At 44.6% G+C, this 25,855-nt stretch overlaps 1 protein-coding gene and 1 pseudogene across 4 annotated transcripts in view; one reads left to right on the top strand and one right to left on the bottom strand.

Annotated features, from left to right (window-relative positions):
- The window catches only part of GRIN2A (glutamate ionotropic receptor NMDA type subunit 2A), a 154,561-nt gene extending 139,811 nt beyond the window's left edge, over nucleotides 1-14,750 (top strand). For 2 of the 4 annotated variants that reach the window (XM_074346761.1, XM_074346762.1), the window contains exon 11: nucleotides 3,210-14,750. In XM_074346761.1, the coding sequence (XP_074202862.1) occupies nucleotides 3,210-5,009 (1,800 nt within the window). In that variant the 3' untranslated portion in view covers nucleotides 5,010-14,750. The remainder of the gene's footprint in view (nucleotides 1-3,209) is intronic. The other 2 variants (XR_012500420.1, XM_074346763.1) reach the window with 2 other exon arrangements.
- Nucleotides 849-1,999, bottom strand: LOC105073813 (nucleophosmin pseudogene; annotated as a pseudogene).
- Nucleotides 14,751-25,855: the final 11,105 nt, after the last annotated feature.

Here is a 25,855-nt window from a genome sequence, read left to right as displayed (position 1 = left end):
ATGCTCAAATGCACAGCTAGTAGGCTTTTCTGTTTACTGTTCCTTGAAGGAAGGGAGACTGTCTCTAGAAAACCACAGGAAAATGCAGCAGTGCACACGGGCTGAGGCTGTCACAGTTATGTGAGCATCCCTGCAGGTTCAGCGTGTCCCCACAGTGGGGACCCGATGGAGCTGCTGTCCACACTTCCTCACATATACTTCCCACTAGTTTATGCCAAAGTTAGCAGGAGCTACCATGTCCATTTTACAAGCCCCTTCTTGGGCCGGATCCCTGTCAGTCTGGGGAGGACCAGGTCACATCCTGCAGCCTGGATCTGATTGTTCCCTTTGGGCGCCACAGTCAAAATCTGGGGGCAGGAATGGGGAAGGGAGGGGCACAAGTCACAAGGCCGCTGGCACTCTTTCACCGACTATTGTAGAACAGTCTTCCTCTGAGTTACTTTTAAGCAAAAGTAAACAGCTATTTTTAACAAAGGAACAAGGTGGAGTGGAAAACGAGAGACCTATGGATGGGATGCTTACTGAGTCACTCGGTTCCCTGGATGGATCTAAATGCAGCATCCCTGTGTCACCAGGAGTCTCCACTCTTCCTAGAAACTAAAACGGACTTTTAACTATGCTGACCAAACTCTCCAAACACAAGCACAAAGAAGATATAATATAGGTGGTTAAGTGAGGAGTCCAAGAAGGGAGCTCCAGGGGTTCAAACTCTACCAGGTCTCTGTGTCCCACCATCTGTGTCTGTCCCTCCAAAAATGAATGGTTGACCACATGTGGGTCTCATGTCTTCTTTTTTGTGTGGGGGGGCAGGGAAGAGACTGTTCCACATTTTTTAAAAAATAGTTTATTTCACATGTATATTTTTGTCTCCCCACCATTTCCGTTTGTCTGACCACCACTACTACTATGTCCTATCATAACATTCCATACATACTTAAAACCAAGCAAAGGGTGGAGTTCCATCTTTAAAAACTAAACAGGCATTTTGGACAACACATTCTTGGCAAGGAAACCTGAACAACATTCATCAGACACGGTAGGGAAAGTTCTCACTCTGCGTTAGAAAAAGGACAGCCAGGTATCAACTGTTACAGAAATGAAATAAGACGGAAAAATTTAACAAACTGTTCAAACTATTTTCTTAAAGAGACTTCCTCCCCTGCCAGAGATCTTGAATAGCCTCTTGGTCAGTCATCCAGAAACAATTCTTCACATAATTGATGAACTTGGCTTCCACTTTGGGAAGAGAACCACCTTTTTTTATACTTGCTTGCATTTTTGCTTTAATGTCTTCTACAGAACTAGGTCCTTTTGGTGTTTTAGGAGTTTTTTCCTGTTTTTTTTTTTTTTTTTTGAAGGATTCTTGACCTTTTGATCTTGGGGTTGATGGTTTTGAGTCTTTTCCATTCTGGTTTGATTTTTGTGTGTTTTTGGCTGGAGTATCTTGTATAGATTTCTTTACTGGAGCTTTTTCTTCATCTTCCTCATCATCAAAATCATCATCATCATCATCATCATCATCTTCATCTTCATCAGCAGCAAGTTTTACTTTTTTCTGTGGAAACTTGCTACCACTCCCAGGGGCAGAGTGCTTTCCAGATATACTTAGGAGTTTCACATCCTCCTCCTCTTCATCTTCTGACTCTGCATCTTCCTCCACAGCTACTAATATGCACAGGCCCTGAACCACACTTCAGCCGTAAGACCACAGGTGGTGTTATTTCAAAGCCCCCAAGAGAAACTGTTGGCTGTAAGACATTTTCAAAGTCGCCAGTGTTACTTTAATTGGACTGCCTTCATAATTCATTGCCTCTGCTTCAACAATGTGCAATTCATCCTTTGCACCAGCCCCTAAACTGACCGTTCTTAAAGATAATTGGTGCGCATTTTCATCATTATCCACCTTAAAGTGATCATCTTTGTTGGCCTTTAGTTCATAACTGAAAAGGTAGTTCTGAGGCCTCAGGGGGCTCATGTCCATGTCCATCAAATCTTCCATGAGTTGGTGGCACGCACTTAGGTGGAGAGAAGATGGATGGAGATAAACCACCACTGTTCCGGAGAACAGCCGCGCAGGACAGAATCACACCAGGGTGTTCTACTTTTTTAAATTGAAGTATAATTGACTTACAATATTATACTTTGGGTATATTGAGAGATTCAATATTTTTATACACTATGAAATAATCACCACAATAAGTGTAGTTACCATCTGTCACCACACAAAGTTATTAGAGTGTTATCAACTCTATTTCCTAAACTGTACATTGTATCTTATAACTGGAAGTTTTTACTTCTTAATGCTCTTTACCTATTTCTCCCATCCGTCTAACCCCCTCCCGTCTGCAACTACCAGTTTGTTTTCTATGAGTCTTCTTTTGTTTTGTTATGTTTGTTCATTTGTTTTGTTTTTTAGATTTCACATATAAGTGAAATCAGATGGTATTTGTCTTTCTCTGTCTGACTTATCTTACATAGCATAGCACCCTCTAGGTCTATCCATGTTGTCACAAATTATAAGATTTCATTCTATTTTTAGGGCTGAGTAATATTCCACTGTGTGTTTGTGTGTATACCACATCTTCTTTTCTGTTTATCTCATGATGGACTCTTCAGTTGCATCCCTATCCTGGCTACTGTAAATAATGCAGCAATGAACATTGGGAGGCATATATCTTTTTGAATTAGAATTTTCATTTTCTTCAGATAAATACTGGGTCTCATGCCTTGATTGATAGCTTCAGTGTGTGGGTAGGCGTAATTCCCCAAAAGGTGGTCCTTTTATGCTGAGTTAGTTTGCCAATAACTGACTCTGGTATCCAAAGTCCAAAGATGGTCCTGGGAGGCTTTAATAAAAGTATGAGTTGGTGACCCAGGTGTTGGGAAGGCCAATTGAATACTTATGTGACAATTTGAAGGTCCTGTGATCCTTACAGTTGTATGAGGGTTAGGTGATATTTTTTCTCAAACTCCACGTGTGACTATTTGCAAAAGTGTCAGATGCTCTTGGATCAGAGAGACAAGATCAGCCTGACGCTTCACCACTGGCCTCATACATTTCAGAAACATTGTCAGGATTCAGATTGGATTTCACTGTTCCTCCAGGGCTCCTGCAAGAAGGACATGGCTCCCCTTTGCAGGTCAAGCTCAAGTGTGAAGTGGGTTCATGCCCAGCTGCAGCTGACAGTGTTTTGTGTTACTCCCCACAGGGCATTTACAGCTGCATTCACGGAGTGCACATTGAGGAAAAGAAGAAGTCTCCGGACTTCAATCTGACCGGGTCCCAGAGCAACATGTTAAAACTCCTTCGATCAGCCAAAAACATTTCCAACATGTCCAACGTGAACTCCTCAAGGATGGATTCCCCCAAAAGAGCTGCTGACTTCATCCAAAGAGGCTCCCTCATCATGGACATGGTTTCGGATAAGGGAAATCTGATCTACTCAGACAACAGGTCCTTTCAGGGGAAAGACAGCATTTTTGGGGACAACATGAATGAACTCCAAACCTTTGTGGCCAACAGGCACAAAGATAACCTCAATAACTACGTGTTCCAGGGACAGCACCCACTGACCCTCAACGAGTCCAACCCTAACACGGTAGAGGTGGCCGTGAGCACGGAACCCAAAGGGAACTCCAGGCCCCGGCAGCTTTGGAAGAAATCCATGGATTCTCTACGCCAAGATTCGCTCAACCAGAACCCAGTCTCCCAGAGAGATGAGGGAACAGTGGAGAACAGGACCCACTCCCTAAAGAGTCCTCGGTACCTTCCAGAAGAGGTAGCCCACTCGGACATCTCAGAAACTTCAAGCCGGGCCACCTGCCACCGGGAGCCTGACAACAGTAAGAACCACAAAGCCAAGGACAACTTCAAAAGGTCGATGGCCTCCAAATACCCCAAGGACTGCAGCGAGGTCGAGCGCTCCTACCTGAAAACCAAAGCGAGCTCCCCCAGGGACAAAATCTACACCATCGATGGCGAGAAGGAGCCCAGCTTCCACCTCGATCCCCCCCAGTTTGTCGAAAACCTGGCCCTTCCCGAGAACGTGGACTTCCCAGACCCCTACCAGGACCACAGCGAAAGCTTCCGCAAGGGGGACTCCACGCTGCCGATGAACAGGAACCCCCTGCACAATGAAGACGGGCTCCCCAACAACGACCAGTATAAACTCTACTCCAAGCACTTCACCTTGAAAGACAAGAGCTCCCCTCACAGCGAGGGCAGCGACCGCTACCGGCAGACCTCCACACACTGCCGGAGCTGCCTGTCCAACCTGCCCACCTACTCGGGCCACTTCACCATGAGGTCTCCCTTCAAGTGCGATGCCTGCCTGCGGATGGGGAACCTCTACGACATTGATGAAGACCAGATGCTCCAGGAGACAGGTAACCCCGCCACCCAGGAGGAGGTCTACCAGCAGGACTGGGCTCAGAGCAGCGCCCTCCAGTTCCAAAAGAACAAGCTAAGGATTAGCCGTCAGCATTCCTACGATAACATTGTCGACAAACCTAGGGAGCTAGACCTTGGCAGGCCCTCCCGGAGCATAAGCCTCAAGGACAGGGAACGGCTTCTGGAGGGAAACTTGTACGGGAGTCTCTGTAGTGTCCCCTCAAGCAGACTCTTGGGGAACAAAGGCTCCCTTGTCCCCCAGGGTCTGGAGGTCAGCAAACGGAGCAAGTCCCTCTTGCCGGACCACGCCTCCGATAACCCTTTCCTCCACTCCTATGGGGAAGACCAGCGCTTGGTTATTGGGAGGTGCCCCTCGGACCCTTATAAACACTCGTTGCCGTCACAGGCAGCGAATGACAGCTATCTCCGATCGTCCCTGAGGTCGACGGCATCCTACTGTTCCAGGGACAGTAGAGGCCACAACGATGTGTATATATCGGAGCATGTTATGCCTTATGCTGCAACTAAGAATAATATGTACTCTGGCCCCAGGGTTTTAAATTCCTGCAGCAATAGACGCGTGTACAAGAAAATGCCTAGTATTGAATCTGATGTTTAAAACCTTCCATTAATGTTTTATCTATAGGGAAACATACGTAATGGCCAACGTTCCGGAGGGTAGATGTTGGATGTCCAGTAGTGCCCTGCAAAGAGGAAGAGGATTTAGGAAGGTATTTTTTTTTCCGTTGGTTTCTTTTGCACATGGCTCCAGGCCATAGTCTTCCACTCAAGGAATCTTGTGAGGTGTGTGCTGAGCACAGCAGATACCGGATAGGTGAGTCCTTAACCAAAAGCCAATCAATAAAAGGGCAAGTCTCCTGGACGTGCCTGCTAGGTATGTTGGCAATAATGACGCATTGGATGCCAGTGGCGATGTTATGATTTCCTATATTCCATATTCCATGAAGACCAGGCCACCATGGGATCTCCTCATCAGAAACGCCTAACGGTTTCTCTAATACAGAATAAGCAATATGGTATGCATGTAAATCTGACACAGACAAAATAAAGCAAGAATGCATCCGCACCGTAGTGAGATTGACCTGTGCAAGAGATTAGGAAGTTTGGCTTTACAACCGTTTCAGCTTTATTGTTATGCCTTCCATCACAGCCCAGGCCCAACCCCAGAACTCCAGGCTCCCCCAAAGAATAGCAAATCAGTGTGTTCGTGGTAACCGTGCTTCACTCATGCTAGTCCATTTCCGAGACACCTCTGGAGTAAACGGCCAGAAGGGCCCTCAGTCAGAGAGCTACAAGAATATCTTTGGATGTCGATTTGTGTATTTCACAGACACCTTCTCACCCTTGGCTTCGATGGTCTTGTTCAGAGCTGCATAAATTCACACATGTATGTCTTCAGTACCTTAAGTGTGGATCTCCTGTCTATGACACAGCGGCCATTGTAGTTTATCCCGAAGACTCCTGTGTATGTAAGTTTGCGTTTCCCCTCCTCCTGGTGATGACTCAGGGTTGTATAGTATCTGTTTCCCTCCTCCTCCCGGAGTAACCATCACGCGTTCGGTCCCCAATTCGCCATGGTGGCGTTTAATCAGGTGTGCGTTGCTATTCCCGGCGTTGTGAACGCGGTGGCAGGTGCCATCTGCCGTACGTGTACTGTGATCTGTAAGAGGTACAAAGCCATCTGTCTGCTGAAGGCAAGCACGGTTGTAGGGTTATCTTCCTTAACGTCCTGAAATTCACACTGGTCCCCCGCCGCCCCCCCCACCGCCTCCTCAAATCAAAAGCCTTCAAAACATGAGAGACACTCATACGCCTACCCTGAGCATCCTCCGCATTGTGGATAAACTTCAGGGGGACAAGTGATTTCTCTCTTCTGAAACAGCCACTCTATTGGAGGCAAACTGCCTCACTAGCACCAACAGAGGAGATGAAAAATTCCTCAAAGCACCTGTCATTTCGAAGTCACCTCCTTAGCCCATTCCTACTCTACCCAAACCTGTGTCTAAATGCTAGGAAATGATACTATTTTTTTAACTGGGGGGGAGGGGGAGAATATTTAAGATTCTCTGCACAGTGCCTGGTACATGCAATGTGCCCCCCAAAATTAAAGGAAGTTCCGTTACGACACTTCATCAGATGAGAATTTTCCGGTTTAAAAATTAAGTAGGACACAAATAATACTAATGAAACATTTTATATAGCTCTAATCTAGCAATTAGTGTGTTTTAAATACATGAATATCCCTGAAATGCTCCCTGGGTGGGGAGCCATCAGTTTTACAGAGGACGGGGGTCTGTTTCCGTGTCCTGTTACTGAAGCCCCAGGCTAATGTTAAGTAGCCATTTCCTGGTTTCCTCCTGTTTTTGTTCTGGGTTCTTGGAGGAGGGGACAGAACCCGCAGGTTGAAAAGTTCTCCTGTGTCTTTTAGTCGTGATGTGTTTCGTTTCGCAGGTCGTGCTTCCCTGCGAGTGGGCAGGCACCAGGAATAACTCTCTTAGAGCCCAACGATTCACTGAGTGACTCCCTCTTGGAGAAAGTGCACCTGACCTCCCGTATTCCTGTAATGATGAAAAGTGGTTGCCATAAATTTCGGGGTGGGGGGTCGAGAGGCAGAGGGAAGTGTTCCCATCGTCTCTGACATGGAAAGGCAGGAGGGGCTGACTCGGTGCTGGAGACAAATGTACGTGAACGTTGCACTTTATTTCTTGGATGTTGCACCTTTGCTGCCTCAGGACCCAACAATGGAGGAGCTTAGATTGAAGGACCTGGAATAGTCCCCCCCCCACCCCCGTCTAATCTTAGGCACACCTGTGACCGTATCATCTTTTAGAACTTCGTGCCTCTGCCCTTCCACTGCATCCCAGTCCTGTACTCCCTCAGCCAGGACCGCCTCCAGTCCCTCGTAAGACTGGCGTGTCTTAGCATGACATGGATTGAAAACTCTCCCCAGGATACAGAGCAGTGGTATGTCGCCAATCCATAGAGGCTGCTCCTCTTTCTCCAGTGTCCTCAAAACTCAGGGGGCTGCCAAATGTGACAAGAGATCTCAGGGAGAGTGGGAATTACACTCGGAATGGTCCCATAGATCAAAAGCCTTCTCCTAACAACAGCATCAGCTCTGCTATTAACCCCGTACTTCTCTGGGTATAGAAACGGAAGTATGGCTTTGGGGGGAGCCAACAGTAATGCAGTGGGGAAAGGTACCTACTTCCTTTAATAGCTGAAGTGTTTTTTAAAAAATCAGTAACTAGAATGGGATGCTCTGTAGTAAATACACAATTGCCCTCCTCCACAAATTCACTGACTCCTAGTAGAGATGATCCCAAACACTAGACAATTGGCCATTGATCGGATGGTCGCTCTCCAAGTGACAGACAGTGATGACAAGCTATTCGGAGGTTATCCCAGCCATTCCAGGCCTCTGGGGAAAGACGGCAGGAAGACGGCATCCAACAGTAAGTCGCACCTGCGGGACGGGAGGCGACAAGAATTAAATAGGAAGCCCTGGACCATGGGTCCATCACAGAGGGTTCCCCTGACACATCTCAGCTCTGAGTCCTCAGTTTTATTGATGCCAAGGCTGCAGACTCTCTGAACCCGAAGGCGTGCCTGAGTTTCATCTGACTCAGGTCAGAGCTGTGGCATCCGTAGTGGTAATGCATCACCTCTGCATGCTTTTCTCCCACTTGAGAAGGACCCAGCTGGTTGTCAGATAGGAAACACTACACAAACGGAACCAACTGAAAATATTCTGTGTGAGAGGAGAGTCTTCTAGGATGCAGGTTCTACTCTGGGCAACCTGTGGGTTTCTGGAGAATTGTTTCATTGTCCTTAAACCTGCAGGTTCCTAGGCCACTTCTGGTTTCAGTGCCCTGAGAGGACAAGTCACTGATGGGTCTACTTTTCTGCCCTGGAAGCTGCCACGAGAGGGCAGGATTATAATCCCCCTCCTTGTTACTATTCCATCCTTTGCAGGAAAATCTCACTGCTTTGGTTTTTTTTTTGAGCCAGCATCGTGACTCAGTGTCTTGTGGGTCATGCCTGGTTTTCTCTTGCCTGTTTCATAAGGTACCCAAGAAGTGTTCCTACTTAGCTTTTCTGGTGAACGCATTAAAATTCACCCGTCGCAGCCAAATCAGTCAAATCAATTCACACTTATTTTTCAGAGGGAAAAAAAAAGAAAATTACACCTTGTTTACAAATGAAATAGTTTCACTTAAATGGGACTCTAGCCAAGGCAGTTAATTAGTCAAAAGATTCGCGACAGCCAGACAGCCAGTCGCACAGTGTTTATTCTATTTGATATGCCTACCACCGATGTGTGTTTAATATTCTGCATCCTTCTCAGGAAATGACAAATGCCCTGAATTCTTTGCAAATGGAATTGCTAATGAAAGAGGGAAAAAAAAAAAGAGTTGGTGTTAATTAAATGGTGATTAAAAATTTATCTCCTTTAAACCTAAAAAGTGCAGCCTTAATAATCAGTTGTCATATAAATAAATACCTTTCTCTGAAATCCCTTGTGGTTTAAGACCTAAATAAATACTAGTTTGAGAAACTTAAATTTATCTTTCAGAATAGCCGGATCTCCACGTTAACTTTCTGCACACCCCTGCACTGTTTCTTTGTGCATAGCTGTTGTGTGTGAATTCTTGAAAGGGAGACACGAGTTATTTCTGACATAGAGCCTGTTTGTACGAAGCACAGCTCAAGTAGACATCACTGGACTTCAGGAAAAACAGCAACAAGAAAAAACCCAGAAGTGAGTAGTTGAAAGCTAAACTCATTGGTTGATATTTAATATGAGTTAAAGGCTCTGTATGAAAGCAATTTTCATTCCAAAAGAAGTGTTTATTTTCACTTGAGACAAAATTAGGCCTTTCCAGATACCCCGTCTTCTCTTGGTAAACAGGGTTGCACGTGCTTTCATGAGAGGTATGTGGGGTCCCCGCTTGAGAAGCTCTCCCAACAGGCGGTTTGCCCTTTTCCACTCAGTCCCTTTTACACTGTCGTGTGTCCGTACCTGGCTGCATCAGGTGAGGTCAGCCGGCCACTGGATAGAGACTGGAGATGATGCAATGCACTTACCCTGTGAATGCAAATGCGCGTGTACACATGTATATAACAGACATGCTTGATTTCTACAATTCCCACGTAAGTGGATTATCCAAATAAAATTGTATATAATGTAAAGTTTATGTTAAAATCTAAACGGTGATAATGGTAATAACATATGGAAAACCCATTCTGGTTATTGATGGGATGATGTTTATGTAAAGAGGGCACTATTTCCCAAAAAAAAAAAAAAAAAAAAAAAAAACAAACCTCAGCTCTAGGGAGGATAACCGAGCCCAAGTAGGGTTTGCGTGTTGGTGTTCTTGGCCCCTTATTTAAAAAATATCTGGGTTTAGGGTTGTGGGCTGTATATATTCTGCTCACATTAAAGCCATCAAAGGGCATATTTCCTATTTAAATTCCTTCTCCTTTTCCCCTACGCACACTCTTCCTGCGTTCAGAAGTACTCCGTATAGCATCAGCTAAACATGCCTGACCAGAAGGGTCTTAGAAAAACACAACTTAAAGAACTACATCAAGATTTGGGGGACAGAGAAAGCAGATGGGAAAATTAAGAGAAAAATGAAGTTCCAAAGGGGCAGTAATCTGTATAAGGTGGTCAGATTGGCAATATCAGAATCAGGTCTAGAACCCGAGACTCCCTGATCCAAACCCTAGCTTGGTTCCCCTTTCCAGGCTGACTCATCATTCCTACGTTTCTCTCAAGAGTGCTCTCCCGAGTACTGCTGGGACCCGAGCCAGAGAGCCTCACAGAACTGACCTGGCTGTTTTTGCCTCTTGCCTTATACAGACCCACGCATCCCTCTTTGACTTTGGTTTTCCTTTAAGCTCCCCCAACACCCCCTGCCTCCGTGTCCTGGAGCAGAGAAGCCTTTCTTCAGGGACCTGTTCCCTGGGAAGAGTCAATAAGGGATACAATTTAAAACCTCAAACCAAAGATGAAAGCTGGCAGTGATCTCTGAGATAATCGCGTTACATTTCTCATGAGCCGAGGACGAACAAAGGACACTGATCTGCTGATGGGACCTGACTGAGTGTCCACTCTCCTTTTAAGGCCAACTGGGGATTAGGGAGATGCAAAAGGAACAGAAGGTCTAGTCTGTTCTCATACGTAGTGTACAGTCTAGAAATTCAGTTCCCTAATGCAAAAGAGAACCGAGGACCCATGAGATGCAAACACAAACTGAATGAAAAAACTGGAAATGATAAAGTTTTTGTCAGGACATAAAAATTTATCTGATTCCGTGATCAAATAAACAAACAAGCCAACAGTCCCTTCCTTAGACGTGTAGGTAACTTTAGAGAATATAATTTTTGCTCCCGGAGACGCCCTAGATTATTTCAACCTTCAGAGACAGTACCTAGGAAACCCAGGAGCATCTGATCAGGTGAACATACTTGCCCTTCTCCAGTTGTGCACAGGCAGGCTTGGATCTGATTCCACTCAGTTCTTCAACCCTTGCCCAAATCATGCCTCCTTCCAGCTCTGCTTTATGACAATGTGTTTCAAGAAAAGGTTGAAAAAAAATCCTCAAAGGATTAGAAAATAGACCGTTATGTAAAAAGACTATTTCCTGAAAGCCTTTTCTGTTTGCTTTTTGTTTTTAACTTGTGAAGACTACTTTGGATAGTTCAGGGTATAAATGTATCAGGGAAGGGAGTAGAGAGAATTCCTGTTAAGTCCCAAGTGCCTACTGTTGTGGCTGGCAAAAGAGTGCCTCTCAGGTGCCTAGAGAGAAAATGGGACGAGGAAATGGCAAAATGAATCAGGTAGATGGCGGGGTGGAGAGGGAGCTTGTTTTTCCTCTGTCCATCCTATCCTGTGTGTTACTGGAACGTTGGATTCTCTGTTTATCCCAAGGACATGCCTTGGGTCAGCAGCGCCTGAATTTGGAAATATCAAAATACATCTACATTGAGTGCAGACTGTATTCTAGGCGTGTCCTAGAATGTGATCCTCAAAATAACCTTAGGATGTAAGTGTGATTGCTCCCATTTTACAGATAAGGCAGCTGAGACTCAGGTTGGTTTCAGCCTCATCAGCCACAAGCATTTGATAAGAAATCCATAATGTTAGGCATATTCTTGAAGTGCCTGATCTCCTCCAGGGAGGTCAGAATAGAAGTCAGAAAAAGAGATATTGAGTGTCAGCCTCTGTGGTGAGGAAGTTTGTCAGTGTCCTACCCTTCGTTGTCCGGTTTGGGGTATGTTGAGAACTCCCGGGATCCCACCTCTGTTCGTGGTCCCTTCTGAGACTTGAATGCTGTCTGTGTCTCTCCCCTGTATGCTAGCACCCAGCACTTACTTTTTCGGTTCCTGGGGAGTTATTTTCTCTACTTAGCATGTGCCTAATCTTAAATACCCCCTCCCTAATATCTCTTCTTTTTCTTAGTAGACATCAGGGATAATTCCATTCAACATATGCAAATAGTTTGCTGTCACACGTGTGCAGTCGCGTGTGCGTGCCCACAACACACTCACACACACACACATTGCCTTGTGACCCCCATCAAAGCTCTCCTCAACATTGTGGCCCATTTTCAGAAAGGGCATGCTGTTTGCAAGTGACCGTCCCTTCTGTTGGTTGTCTTTGCCAAGCAGACAGAATGAGGTTCGGAAGTGTGACAGGGAATAGGAGATCGGGTTTTTGCATAAATGATCAAGAGCTTTAGTAGTCATTGTGACTAAGGGCCAGCTATTAAGGTTTTGGTTTTTTATTTTTCCTTCTTGGTCTGTTCTGCTTTTTTTCAAATTGTCTTAGAGATACTTTCCTGCTCACTGGCATCAAGATAACTACTGAATCACTGAATGCTTGTTCAGTTTGTCTCATTAGAAAATATCAAACTGGAATATTTCCGCCAGGCTTCCTAGGGGCCCGACCTGACATAGTACATAATGCATTGTGTAGGCAATGTAGAAACAGCGATGCCTTTCTTGAACCCCACTCCCATGTTCTAAGCGACACCTCTCTCTCTCTTGGCATTATTTACCAAGAGATGGGGCACATTAGGACCATTTCATAGACGAAGGAACTGAGTGAGGTTTGAAGGAATGTTTTTCTGGGAGGTTATGTGAATCAATCCTTCTGGAGGGTCGTTTAACCTAATGGAAGATTATCCTACCATCCTCGCCCCTAGGAAATTCTCTAGCCCTTTACATCTTTCAGGCTGGCAATAAAAAGTCTCTTAAGACAGAAAGGTTATTATTATTTAATAGCTATTCTGAGATCCTGTTGTTGGATCTCCAAGTGCATGACAACATTCTCCCAGAGATGTTGAGCTTTGCAGAAACTGGAACACTGAAAAGAACAATTTGGCCAGTGGTATCTCTTCACTGGGGCCGTATTTCAAAGTGCACAGCTCTCCAGGGAGTATGCTAGGAACCATATTGTTGAAAATGGAGTCATTTCTCAGATTAACTTCCTCCAATAAGGTGTCAGCAGCGTATAGAGACAAACAAGACAAAGCTGAGATTATCACTCATAAATCCCTCTTACGTACTACATTCGTGAAACAATGAGTTTGCACTTCTGCAGTTCTGAGAACATTCCTCATTAGCAGTGGCCCTGGGTCATAACCTCTTCCAGTTAATTCTCTCTCACACCTTTGGGAAGGATTTCAGATGAGCCTTCGAAAGGATATTAATATAACCCGTAGCCAATACCACAGCTGCCTTTTAAATTAATAAGGTTAATTGTTCTCCAGCAAACATTAGTTTGTCTTTGGCATTTAAATGCTTCTCATTGATCTGACATTTTGCTGTTTCAAGCTTTTAAAGGGCTCAAGTCAAAGACTATTGATAGCTGAGCAAATAGTGAAGGTCCAGAAATATAAAAACATGGTCGATTATTTTCCACGAAAAACAATCACAGCCTTTTGAATTCGATTGGGGTTTTTACATTAGCCATGTAAGGCTTACTGAATTATTCCTATTCTCAGTTAAGCTAATTCAAATAAATGAAAAGTATTGACTTTTTAAACTTATTATGTATTTTTTTTAAAAAAATCTTCAGTTTATTAGGTTTGTAGACACAGCTCCGGGGCCATGACCACGAAGTAAATGTTCCAGGTCAGAAACTGAAGACTCAGACGACTGTTTTGGGTCCTATTCAGGGGATCGGCTTTGCAAATCCTGATGGATTTGGGAAGATTTGAAAGCGGCACGTGTAATGTTTATTTTCCCAAATTCTTCGCTGGGAAAGGATGGCAATTGTCTATTTTTTTTTTTCAAATAAGAGATAAGGTCAAGAATAACATTTTCATAGAACTTTCAGTAAATTCCTCGATACAACTAATTACGTGGCTAGATGTGGCTCAGATGCTTTCCAAGCCTGAGGGTCCCCAAAGATTTCTTAATCAGTCATTTTTAACTGTCAGTCTTAATCTTGTTCACTCCCTTGCTAAAACAAATTTAAAAGCATATACTTTCCAAATTATTTAGTCGGGATAATTCAACGTTGTTTATCCCAATAGAATGTTTGTGCATAGGCTTATGTATAATTGCAAGCTGAATATTCAGAAAGAATTAGGTGAGTTAATTGGTGGCTTGAATAAGAAGCAGATGGTAAATAAAAATCGTAAATAATGGCCTTCTCAGACAGAAAAAAATAGAGGGTCAACTATTCACTCATCTTTCACTCGTGTTATAAGACTCATTGCATAATACACAAGCTGGTCATTACCCAGAAGAAAGTAATTGAATTAAGCAGCTTCAAGGGTCCATGTCTGAGTTCATTTTTAACCCAACATGGATGGAATTGAAAGTCCGTATGCAGAGGGTTTCCATTCACAGCTACATTGAAACACAGTCTAAAACCCACATCAGAACTGGCTTGGTCTCTTATGTGGCAGAGCCCAAAGCAAGCTGTGTTCTCTACTCAGTGGTTTTCATTTGGGAATAGATGTTCACTTACCAACCGCAACAGTTTATACCTGTCATGTTTTAATCCACTGCATGAGGAAGTGCTAAATAACTGTATTAAATATTTCCAAGCATAGCTACAAAATTACACGTTTGCTTAACACCTTTCTATGATAGAGGAAGTATATACTATGGTTGTCTTCTTGTAGTATGTCTTTTATTTTTGTTCAACGTGTTATCAACTGTTTTAAGGAATGGGATTTGAAATGTGTGTGCAAACTGATATGTACATAGCTCCCGAGGCAACATAAGTGCCCAGTCATATGGTGTAAAAATGTAAATACAGGAAAATTTCATTTTTCTAATAAAGATAATTTCTGCCAATTGATATGAAAATGAGAAACGGAGTCATGGTCTCTGTTGTTGTTGCCGCTGCGGTTGTGGGCATCACTAAAATCATTTGCTGTCCCCCTCTGTGCTGTGGAGGAGTGGGGAGAGAAGCATGGAATTGGGAAGAATCCAAGGCTCGACTTCAGGATTTCTGCATGGAGCTTGGCCACTGCCCATTACCTGGATCTCATCTTCCTATGCAGTGCCCACACCTGCAGCCTTGACTCTGATTATGTTGAACCTCGCCAAATCCTGGGACTTTTTTTTTTTTTTGACTTTTCTTTTTTAATTGAAGTATAGTCAGTTTACAATGTTGTGTCAATTTCTGGTGTACAGCATGATGCTTCAGTCATACATGAGTATACATATATTCATTTTCATATTCTTTTTCAAGGCATGGAAACAATCTAAATGTCCATCAACAGATGACTGGATAAAGAGGTAGTGGTATATTTTTACAATGGAATACTACTCAGCCATAAAAAATAATAAAATACTGCCATTTGCAGCATCAGGGATGGCCCGAGAGAATGTCATTCTAAGTGAAGTAAGCCAGAAAGAGAAAGAAAAATACCATGTGATATCACTCATATGTGGAACTCTGCAACTTCTGATTCTGGGGAAAAAGTGATGGTTAAAGACCTCTCCTTGCTGTATCCCAGGCAACAACTCCGTGCAAAGAACCGCCTTTCTCCACAGGACTTCGATGTGACTCAGATGCTCCTCTTACTTTTCGATACCAAGGCCAGACCCAGACTCTCCAAATTCCCAGTCTAATGATTGATAAATGATTAGCTCAGCTTCTTGTTCCCACTGATTAATCGAGACAGAATGCTTGTTGACCAACCAGAGCCAGCCCACAACCTCATCCCGGGAAAAGGCTGGCCTCAGATTCTCGGATCTGCCGCTGTGCAATCACGCCACTTCCCTTCATCTCACATCCCCACACCTTGCTCTTGCTAGTTTTGTTCACTCCTTCCTATGAAAGAAACACTCTTTTTACCTCACCCTTGAGATGTTTGCAGATTTTATAGTCAGAGCATTCTCCCTGTTCCAATAGTCCTCCTCCCCCTATTGCAACAGTCCCTTTCTCTTCCTTGAAATATTTTTTTCTGAATAAAGCCTCTCCTTACTAAATCGCGATTTGATTTTTGATGCCTCCTGTCCCAAGGTCAAATGACATTTCTGAAACCAAAATCCAACCGTATCCACTCCACTGTTCCTTCACTTAAAACCTTCAGCTTAAAATGATGACCCACAGGAAAAGCCTGGATTCTGCAGCCCAGCGCACAAAGCCTTCCAGCCCCCACTAGACCTCTTCCTACCACTTGCGGTACGTTGATTCTGCACCCAGCGTCTTTCTGCTCCTCTCCACAGACACCATGAGCTCTCAAGCTTTCATGCCTTCATTCGTGTTATTCTTTCCTCCTGGAATGCTGGTCTCCTTGTCAGCTTTTTTTTTTTTTTAATTTGTTAGGGGTTTATTTAAATCTTACTCTATTTGGAATGTAACATCTTAATAGACCTTCAAAAGCATTGGTTTAATATAGCCTATCCTTAACAATTCTTAAAAGAAAAGGCTATAGAGTTTGTAAATGTCCATGTCAGCTCTTCATTCTCTTTCAAGTTGTTCTTCAACAGAAGCCTCTTCGTAGTCTTCCCAAACTCTCTCCCAGCAGCTGAGTTAACAGTTGACTTCTCTGTGATCCAGCCCCATGTACACACATCTATCAAATGGCTTAGCAGGCTTTACTAAACTTTGTAATGTCTGCTAGCTCTCCTTAGAATGTGAGCTTTTCCAGGGCAGGGAACTGAATAATTTTTCATCTTTGAATCCTAGCACCCAGTGCAGCATCTCTGACACAAAGTGGGAATTTGCTAAACATATTGGATGAGTAGGAGGCTAGCTAGTTGGAAGAGTGGGTGGCTGATGGGTGGGTGAATGGCTGGATGGGCATATAGATGGAGTGCTTAGAATCTGTTCTTGGTTTACCTCACTCTCTGTCTAATCTACTGGATTTTACCCAGACCTTTGATGATAAATGCCACTGATTACCCCCACATTTTTATACTTGGGTCCAACCTCCCCTATAAGTTCTAGGCTCACATTTCCATGTCTATATTTTGTAACTCCACCTGGAGATCTTAAAGACATCCAAATCCTAAAATGTTTTTTAAAGTGTGTTGGGCCAACCCCTGCCCCCAGTAGAAATCTGATCCTCCCCTAGTGTTCCCCAACTCAGGAGATGACATTGCTACCAACCTGATTTCTCAGGCTAAATACCTACTGGTCATCCTTCACTCCTCTTCCCCACTGCCGCCCCTGCCCCCACCCCCACTTACATTCAGTCCATCCAGCAGCTCTGTCTGCGTGACCTATAAAGTACATTCAGGATCCATCTGCTTCTCACCACCTCTACCACTATCACCCAGTCCATCACCTCCCATTTATACAAGTGCAGCAGCTTTCTAACCCATCCACTTCCTTCCATTCTTGTCTCTGTGTCTCCATTCTCCAGACAGAAGTCAGGAGAATCATTTAAAGATATTAATTAGATCATATCCCTCACCTGGCCTCAAGCCTTCAGTACCTTTTCATTACAGTCAGAGTAAAATAAAATTTCTTCCCCATTCTAATTCCATGTGCCAAGCTCTTACATTATAGTACACGCTCCAAGAAACAGGACAAATGTTTCCCTTTTCTCTTGCTTCATTCCCTGTCTTGGAGCCTCTCCACATCCCTAGCCTCTTCTCCTTTTTGAAGCAGCCAAAGATGGGCCATTTCCAACACATTTTCCATTAGCTGAAGTGGCACTAAATACCATCGCTGCTGTGAATCTAATCGACAATTTGTGAGATGCCTGTACATCCATGTAGCTCCATTTGGGGGCATAATTATTTCCTAATTAGGAGGCGATTTATACTTGTGACTTGGGACATTTGCTTCTGCCAGTGACATGGCTATGCAGAATGGTTCAGTTCTTTTTTTTTCCTTCCCCCAAGATTCTGCTGGCTGAAGCCAGATGACCAGACAGCCAAGCAAACTTAATTAACAGACAGTTCTGGTCTGTGGGAGGGAAAATTTCTCACTTACCAGAAAAAGTTGCTGTCATTCTAAGGGTAAAACCAAATAAGTTTCCCTTGGAAGAGCTCGTAGTCTTCTGCTAGAAATGGAGTTTTCAGGGTCAGTTACCTTCTTTTCCAAGAGTTCTGATGAAATGTGTTAAAGTTCATTAAACTAACCCATCTTTGTAATGAATTCTTTTAAAACTCTCAAAAGCACTCCTTTGTAGCAGGGAGTATAATACTCGTTTTACATATTTGGAAACCACGGTTCAGAGATTTAAAGTGACTTCCTTAAGACCATAGAACCAGGTCATTGTGGAGCTGGGGTCAAGGGCGATCACATCAGCTGGACTTCACATCCCGTGATTTTTCGTCTCTACTTGATCACTATTACCTAGATTCCAACTGTGCACAGGCGAGAACTCCTCTGTGTTCCTGATGCCTTTTACACTATAAATGAACAGTGAATATATTTAAATAAACAGGCAACAGAAAGAAAAGCCAGGAAGTCTGGGTTTTTGGCTACATCCTAGCTGTGTGACCTTGGTCCTTTCACTTCACTGCTCTGATTCTTCTTGTAGTCTCACGCATATCTGTAAAATGAGGATTTTCAGCTCCAGTTCTGCCCTCTTCGTTGGCATGGGCAGAGACATTAATAACCATAACCAAAAACTTACTGAAGGAGTTATCTTTTGTATCATATGGAATTATCCATTGCTGGTTGGGGGGAGTGGGGGAATTATCCATACGATACAAAAGTGGCTGGAATTCCATGCCATCTGACCCCAGCTTCCCTGGGGACAGAGGGTCTCTTTCCCTGCAGGTGGAAATAAATGGTCCATGAATTAGAGGTCCTAGGTCAGGCCTTTTCCCTAAGGAAGCAGGTAGAAAAGCGTCTCATGGCTTTGTTTCTGAGCTCTCCACGGTACTGAAAATTCCAGCAATGTAGATGCCAAGTCTTCGCTACTCTCCTAAGACAGCACATAGAAAAAAAGGTCCGTATTTTTGCTTCTGGAAACTCCAAGGTGCTAAAATTCCTGGGGATGTGTATGCAAAGCCTTGTGCAAAACCTTCCATTCAGTGTGCAGGCTGACAGGAGCCAGGAAGAGGCTGTGCTGTGGCTTTCCACTTGAAATTCTTTGTTTTCCTTGAAGAAGTGTCCAACTCTCTCCCATCTCCCACCACCCGCTGACATGCCAGGGTGTTTCAGAAGTTCCCTCTTTCTTTCTCTTGCCTTTCGCTCACTTTATCTCTCTTCCTGCCTGAGGAAGAAACAGCAGCCTTGTTCTTCTTAACTCAGCAGTGCTGCCGGCAGTCCTGCACTCTCAAGGACAGCCTCCTCCTCTTCCATTTCTTCCAAGCAGATGAGACAACCCGGTCCCCATTTCAGAGGCTGGGCCCCAGGAGCTGGTGGCATCAGACGTGCTCAGTGATTTTGTTACTTTTGATTGCTTGCAGCCTTTCCTCCAAACAAGAGCCAAGGTATAACAATGTGCAGCAAAAGATAGAAGGAAGAGGGGGTCATTCTCCATCAAACAGCACCCAGATCCCACTCTGGGTCCCCATCACCAAGCACAACAGACTTCCCACTTGAAAAATTATATTGCTGTGTTTCAAGGAGACGACTGATTGTCTGTGGCCTCGCTTGTGCGCTCAGAGTAATTTAAAGAAGTCAGGTTTGGAGACCATCATTCTAAGTAAAGTAAGCCAGACAGGGAATGAAAAATACCATATGATATTACTAATACGTGGAATCTAAAAAAAAAAAAAAACTAATGAACTTATTTACAAAACAGAAACAGACTCACAGACATAGAAAACCAATGGATGGTTACCAGCAGGGAAGGGGGTGGGAAGGATAAATTGGGAGTTCGAGATTTGCAGATACTAAATACTATATATAATAATAGATATACAACAAGTTCCTACTGTATAGCACAGGGAACTATATTCAATATCTTGTAGTAACCTATAATGAGAAAGAATATGAAAACGAATATATGTATGTATATGTATGACAGAAACATTATGCTGTACACCAGAAATTGACACATTGTAAACTAAATTATTATTATTATTATTATTATTATTATTATTATTATTATTATTATTATTATTATTATTATTATTATAAACTAAATAGAAGTCAGTAAAAAAAAAGTCAGGGTCCAGTCTGGCTCACCAAACATTATGCATTTGACTGACTTCAAGATGTACAAACATCATCAGAATAGGGAATGTGGAGACACGAGCCCATTTCAGTGCAGTCATCATGCACAGGGGGTGCATAATCCGGGCATCCCAGAGCCACTATTATGGGTTAAACCACAAACCAAATTCTACATCTTTCCCAATCCCCTCCCATCATTTTAACAACTCGATTCCATTGCAAGCTGCAGGGGAGAGTAATTTACAAGAATTGTGAGCATTGGTATTGCCTTCAGCAATTTTCAGTGTTGGCCATAAGGGATAAAGCCCAGGGCTGTTAAAGGTAAGGTAAGTAAAACTAGTAACACAGATACATAGTGTTCAGCTGCCTTTGGGGTATCTTGAAAGCCCCCCAAACTCAACATATTCAAAACCAAATGCATCCTGCCCCCCTCCCCTCACCAGGAGTTTTCTGTCTCAGAGCAGAGCATCACCCACTCAGGCTCCCCAGGCCAAAAATCCTGACAGTCTTTGGCCCCCCCTCTCTCGCTCCCTCCTCTGGTGTTGCTTCATCTCCCTGACTGTACCCTCCCACATGCCTCCTGCTCCCCATCCCCGCTGCCTGGTTTCCATCTCCCATATTCTCCTGCATGAATTATTGTGACGGTCTAACAGCAGGTCTCCCTGCCTCCAATACTGACCCACCCTGAATTCTCTCTCCATTTTCCTACCGAAGTAATTGTTCTGAAATAAAATTCTAGTTATGTCTTCCCCAAGAAAGTCTTTTAATAGCTCCGCATCACCTAACGGTGTGACGACCAAGACCTTTGGCACGTCTGGGACCGATTCTCCTGGTCTGCTCTTGCTGACCCGAGTTCTCTAACCTTATCTCCCACTGCTTGCTGGCACACAGATGAGGATCCTGCCAAAACAAACCTTTGTCATCTCCCTAATGGGTCCTTAAAAATGGTGTTTCCTTCTCTTCGTGAATATTCTTTAACCGTCTGGCAAATACGTAACTTCCTTTTACAACCTGGCTCACATGTCACCCCCCTGTAACTCCTTTCTCAGGTGCCCCAGACAGAGCTAGTGGCACCGTCTTCTGAACTCCTAAGAGCTTTTGGACAATTCTCTATTGTAGCATGTTATTTATATGTCTGTTTTCCCCTGCTGCGAGATTTCCCTTAAAGACAGTGGCCTGTGACCCAACAGGTCTATGGAAAAGTGCTCAACATCACTAATCATCAGGGAAATGCAAATCAAAACAATGAGATGTCACCTCATACATGTGAGAATGGCAGTTATTAAAAAGACAGGAACTAGCAAGTGTTGGCAAGGATGTGGAGAAAAGGGAGCCCTGGTGCACTGTTGGTGGGAATGTAAATTGGTGCAGCCACTGTGGAAAACAGCACAGAGGTGCCTCAAAAAATTAAAAATAGAACTACTATATGATCCAACAATTCCACTTCTGGGTATGTATCCAAAGAAATTGGAATCAGAGCCTTGAAGAGATATCTGGATCCCACATTCATGGCAGTGTTCACAATAGCCAGGATATGGAAACCACTTAAACGCCTGTCAGTAGATGAATGAATGAGGAAAATGTGGTGTATGTACGTAACCAAGGAATATTTTTCAGCCTTAAAGAGGAAGGCGATCTTGCCATTTGCAACAACATGGATGGACCTGGAGGACATTATGCCAAGTGAAATAAACCAGACACAGAAAGACAAATAGTGTATGTTCTCACTTGTATGTGGAATCTAAAATAGCCAAACTTACAGAAGCAGAGAGTACAGTGGTGGCTGCCAAGGGTAGGGAGGTGGTGGTGGAGAGGGGGAAGCGGGAAGATGTTGTTCAAAGGGTATGAAATTTCAGTTATGCAAGATAACTCAGTTCTGGGGAGCTACTTTACACATAGAACCTATAGCTAATAATACCATATTGGATACTTTAAATTTTCCAAGTGTGTAGATCTTATGTTAAGTGTTCTTACAATAACAGCAATCACAGGGGCAGAAGGAAACTTTGGGAGCTGCTGGGTGTCTAAAGCCTTGATGGCGGTGATTGTTTCCTGGGTACATACGCACCCCCAAACTCATCAAGTTGCATACATTAAATATGCACAGCTCTTTACATGCTGGTCACACATCAATAAGGTTTTTTTTTTTTTTTTTTTTAAGATAATGAATTGTGTGAGGCGCAGGAAAAGAGCTGAGCTACAGATAGCTTGGAAGTCACTCAGATCTAAATCATAATTTAAACTGTGGATGTGGATGGGAGCACTTGAGAGTATGTTGGATTTGTACTGTGTCACCTTCCTGGCTGGAGGGGTTACAGGAGACATGAAGGGAGATTTGGGAGGAGAGAGCCGTCATTTGCTTCTATGCTTGGAAGGCCAGGACGGGGCAGCCGCGTTGTTGTTGATCTGGCTGGCTCACCTCCCTGGGTGGGGTGGGGGGGAGTCTCGCGCTGATCTGCTCCGCCAGCCCTGGGTCCCCCTTCAGCTGCTCTGACTCCAGCTCCAGTTGTGTGCTGAGTTCCATGACAGAGGCTGTCAGCTTCTCCAGCAGGACTCCGCTTCCTCAAGGCTGGAGGCAGTGAGGACTGACAGTTTCTACTTTCTCATTGTGTGCTCCAGGCTCGTCCTCACGGGTTCCACGTGCCTTTGCTCTTCCCCTCCCCTTTCATATCGGTCTGCCCTCCCTGATGACCTTCCCTGGGGACTTCGATCGTCACCAGTAGACATGAAGCTGTTTAATAGCTCCCACGTTGCATGAGGTCAAATCCCTGCAGCAGATCTATTATCTGTGTATCTATCTATCATCTATTATCTATCTGTCTATCTATCCATCTATCTACCTATCAGTCTACCTACCTATCTACCATCTATCCATCTATCTCCTAGTGACTCTTACCCGATCGGGCCCTGACTATTACAGAACTTGTTACCAAGAATGGGAATGAACACGGCGTCAGCTGTCTGTTGCTACAAAACCAGTTGCCCCAAAACTTAATGGCTTCAAACAACAGATACATACTACCTTGAAGTGGGTCAGGAATTTAAAAGCAGCTTGGCCGAGTGGGTTCAACTCAGAGTCTCTCACGAACTTCCCGTCAGGATGGTGACCAGGGCGTCAGGTGTCTGCAGGCTTGGCTGGGGCTGGAGGATCTCCTTCAAGTTCACTCACAAGGCTGTTGGCAGGAGCCCTCCGTCCCTCACCACGTGGGTATCTGTAGGGCTTCTCGAGGGTGCTCACAACACGGTATCTGACTTGTCTAGGAAGAGCAAGTGACGGGAGGGAGGGAGGTAGAGGGAGAGACAAAGAGAAAGCTGCCACGCCTTCTATAACACAGTCTCAGAACTGGACCACCAGCTCTTCCATCATATTCTATCCGAGAGAATGAATCACCAAGTTCAGCCCACACTCAAGAGGCAGGAATTAAGATTTATCTCTTAGAGGGAGCATCAAAGAATTTCTGGCCATATTTTAAAACCACTATAAATAAATAAATACATACATAAATACATATATATATATATAGAGAGAGAGAGAGAGAGGGCACTGAGTACAGGAGAGGCTCAAGTATGTCTGACCTCATTTATCTAAAATGGTTCAACTATCTTTCTGTCTCATCCTTTGATGCATGTCAGCAGACCTTGCATCCATCCAAGCCTTGGAAACAGAAATTTCAGTATCCGTTGTACCCACTCCAACCCAAATTTCGAAACTCTTCCTAGCCTGGAGCTACTTCCTAAATCTATAACCACACATTATCAGTTGTATGAAATGGCATCCCTTATGGTAAACACCAAGTTGGATTGAAACCCAGTAGATTCATATTTGTCACATGAATACATTGATTCCATCGTCCAAGTTTGTGCGCATTTCATTAGATGTCCATTGACCGTGTATGATGTGCAGGGCCCTACTAAGCTGTGAGACACACAGAGATGAGCAAACATAAGCCCTGTCTTAAAGGGGCTCTCGTTTTGCTGGGTGTCAATTAACCCCCCATATGAAGCCTCAAGAGGGTCTCAAGGGCGAATTTGCCTGAAGCTCTTAAGAGCAGGAGCCCGGCCTCTCCTTCACAGTGATCATTTCTTGAAATTCTGAATCAGTGCCTTAAAGAGGGGACACCAAGTGGTCCTGGGGTGGATGCCTTGGCCAGAGCTAGGGTGTCCCCGCTTTGGGGCAACCACAAAGCCTGGTCTCTCAGGGCCAGATGGAGTGGGCAGGGACTGCCCAAGGTGAGACATTGCAGAAAGTCAGGGGAACGGTCAGAGTGACTGTCTCGCTAGTCCCCTGCTCCCACCTGGCCTTGCGACACACAAGAGGATTGAGTCAAAGGGAAGGTGACGTCCACAAACCCCAACTCCTCCTCTGCCTTACTCGGAGGCTATTCTTGGAACAGGCGCCCTAGATTTACTCCGCGTCACAACAAAAGTTGTCACTTCAGAGCATGTAGTGGGGGAAGAATCAGATTTTCATTTTAAAGGGCCAACCGAGGTTGTATAACTCAATTTGATGAGCAGATCTGCCATGTGTCCTTCCCGCGACTGGTTGCCTAGCCTAGATTTGGGCTCCCCCTGTGACAGAGAGCTCCCTCCCCCCTGAGGCTGCTCCCTGCACTGCGGGTCGGCCCTGCCTGTCCGAGGGACCCTCCTAGCCCCGCTGAGACAACCGGCTTCTCTATGATGTCTCCCCATTTGCCTTCATCTTGTCTTCCAGACTCACCTAGGGTGAGTTCAGCTCCCTTTCAACAACAACAACAAGAATGATAATAATAATGGTCATAAAAACTAACATTTCTGAAGGACTACGTTTCAGACCCAGGACTGGGCTTTACCTGTGTTATGTCATTCGTTCCTAAAATAACCCTAGGAGGGAGGTACTCTTTCCATCCTCATTTTACAGATGAGGAGTCTGACGCAGGTATCAGAAAATAAACATCAGTTTCCACCAAGTCTTCATTTTCAAGGCTGTGTATCCTCCCCTCTTATCAGCTCTTTCCCTTTTGTCGTGAGAGGCGACACAGTATAGAAGGAAAAGCGTAACTGTTTGAGTCAGGCTGACCCAAATTAACACTCCTCCTCTGTCTCTTAAGGGATGCACCACCTTCAACAAGTCACTTAAATATCTGAACCACCGTCCCCCTGTCAGCAGGGTTAACATATTAGAAGGTCAGGAGAAGAGTTAGAGGCTGGGTGTGTGAAGGGCTTGATGGAAAACAGATGCTCAGACAGCGTTACACGGTTCCCTGCCAGCGCCCTGGACACCATCACGACACGGTGGGGTCTGTCAACGCCTTGAATCTATGTCACTCTCCAGGTGTCTTCTGATGGTCTCAGATGGGACTGACTCCTCCTGGGGACACAACCTGAGATAATGTGTCTTTGGGTGACTGTGTCACACAGGTGATTCATACCGTATTTCCAGGTGACTCGGACCCCAAAGTCTTTCCCTGCTCCGTGCTCTGCTTAGAAGTGACACCCCTATCGTGTTCTTGGGCAGTGGCTCTTTGGGGCCCAGCTGCAAGAATTTCTTCTCCTAGTAAGACTCTAGCCTACTGAGTCAATTCAGATCCCACACGGTTGCCAAATGTCTCCCTCTCTCTCTGTCTTCAGACCGGTCTTGGATGTGGTGGAAGCTCTCTGTGCCCTCCACCCAGTGAGGAAGCATAATCCTCCTTCTTCCTCATCTATGGCACCAACTAATCACAAAGTCCTGTCCATTTCTCCTCCTAAGCGATTTTCAATCTGCCAGCTTTTCTCTGTCACCACCCCTCTGGTCCAGGTCTTCGTCACCTCATCCTGGATGATGACAGAATTCTCCTAACATCGGTCACCCTGCTTCTGCTTTTGCTACTGCTTCCACCTGTGCTTCACAAAACAGCCAAAGT

The sequence above is a fragment of the Camelus bactrianus genome, chromosome 18 (assembly GCF_048773025.1).
Source record: "Camelus bactrianus isolate YW-2024 breed Bactrian camel chromosome 18, ASM4877302v1, whole genome shotgun sequence".
Lineage (NCBI taxonomy): Eukaryota > Metazoa > Chordata > Mammalia > Artiodactyla > Camelidae > Camelus > Camelus bactrianus.
The sequence above is the reverse complement of the archived record's forward strand: the minus strand, read 5'-3'. Positions and strand labels throughout refer to the sequence as shown.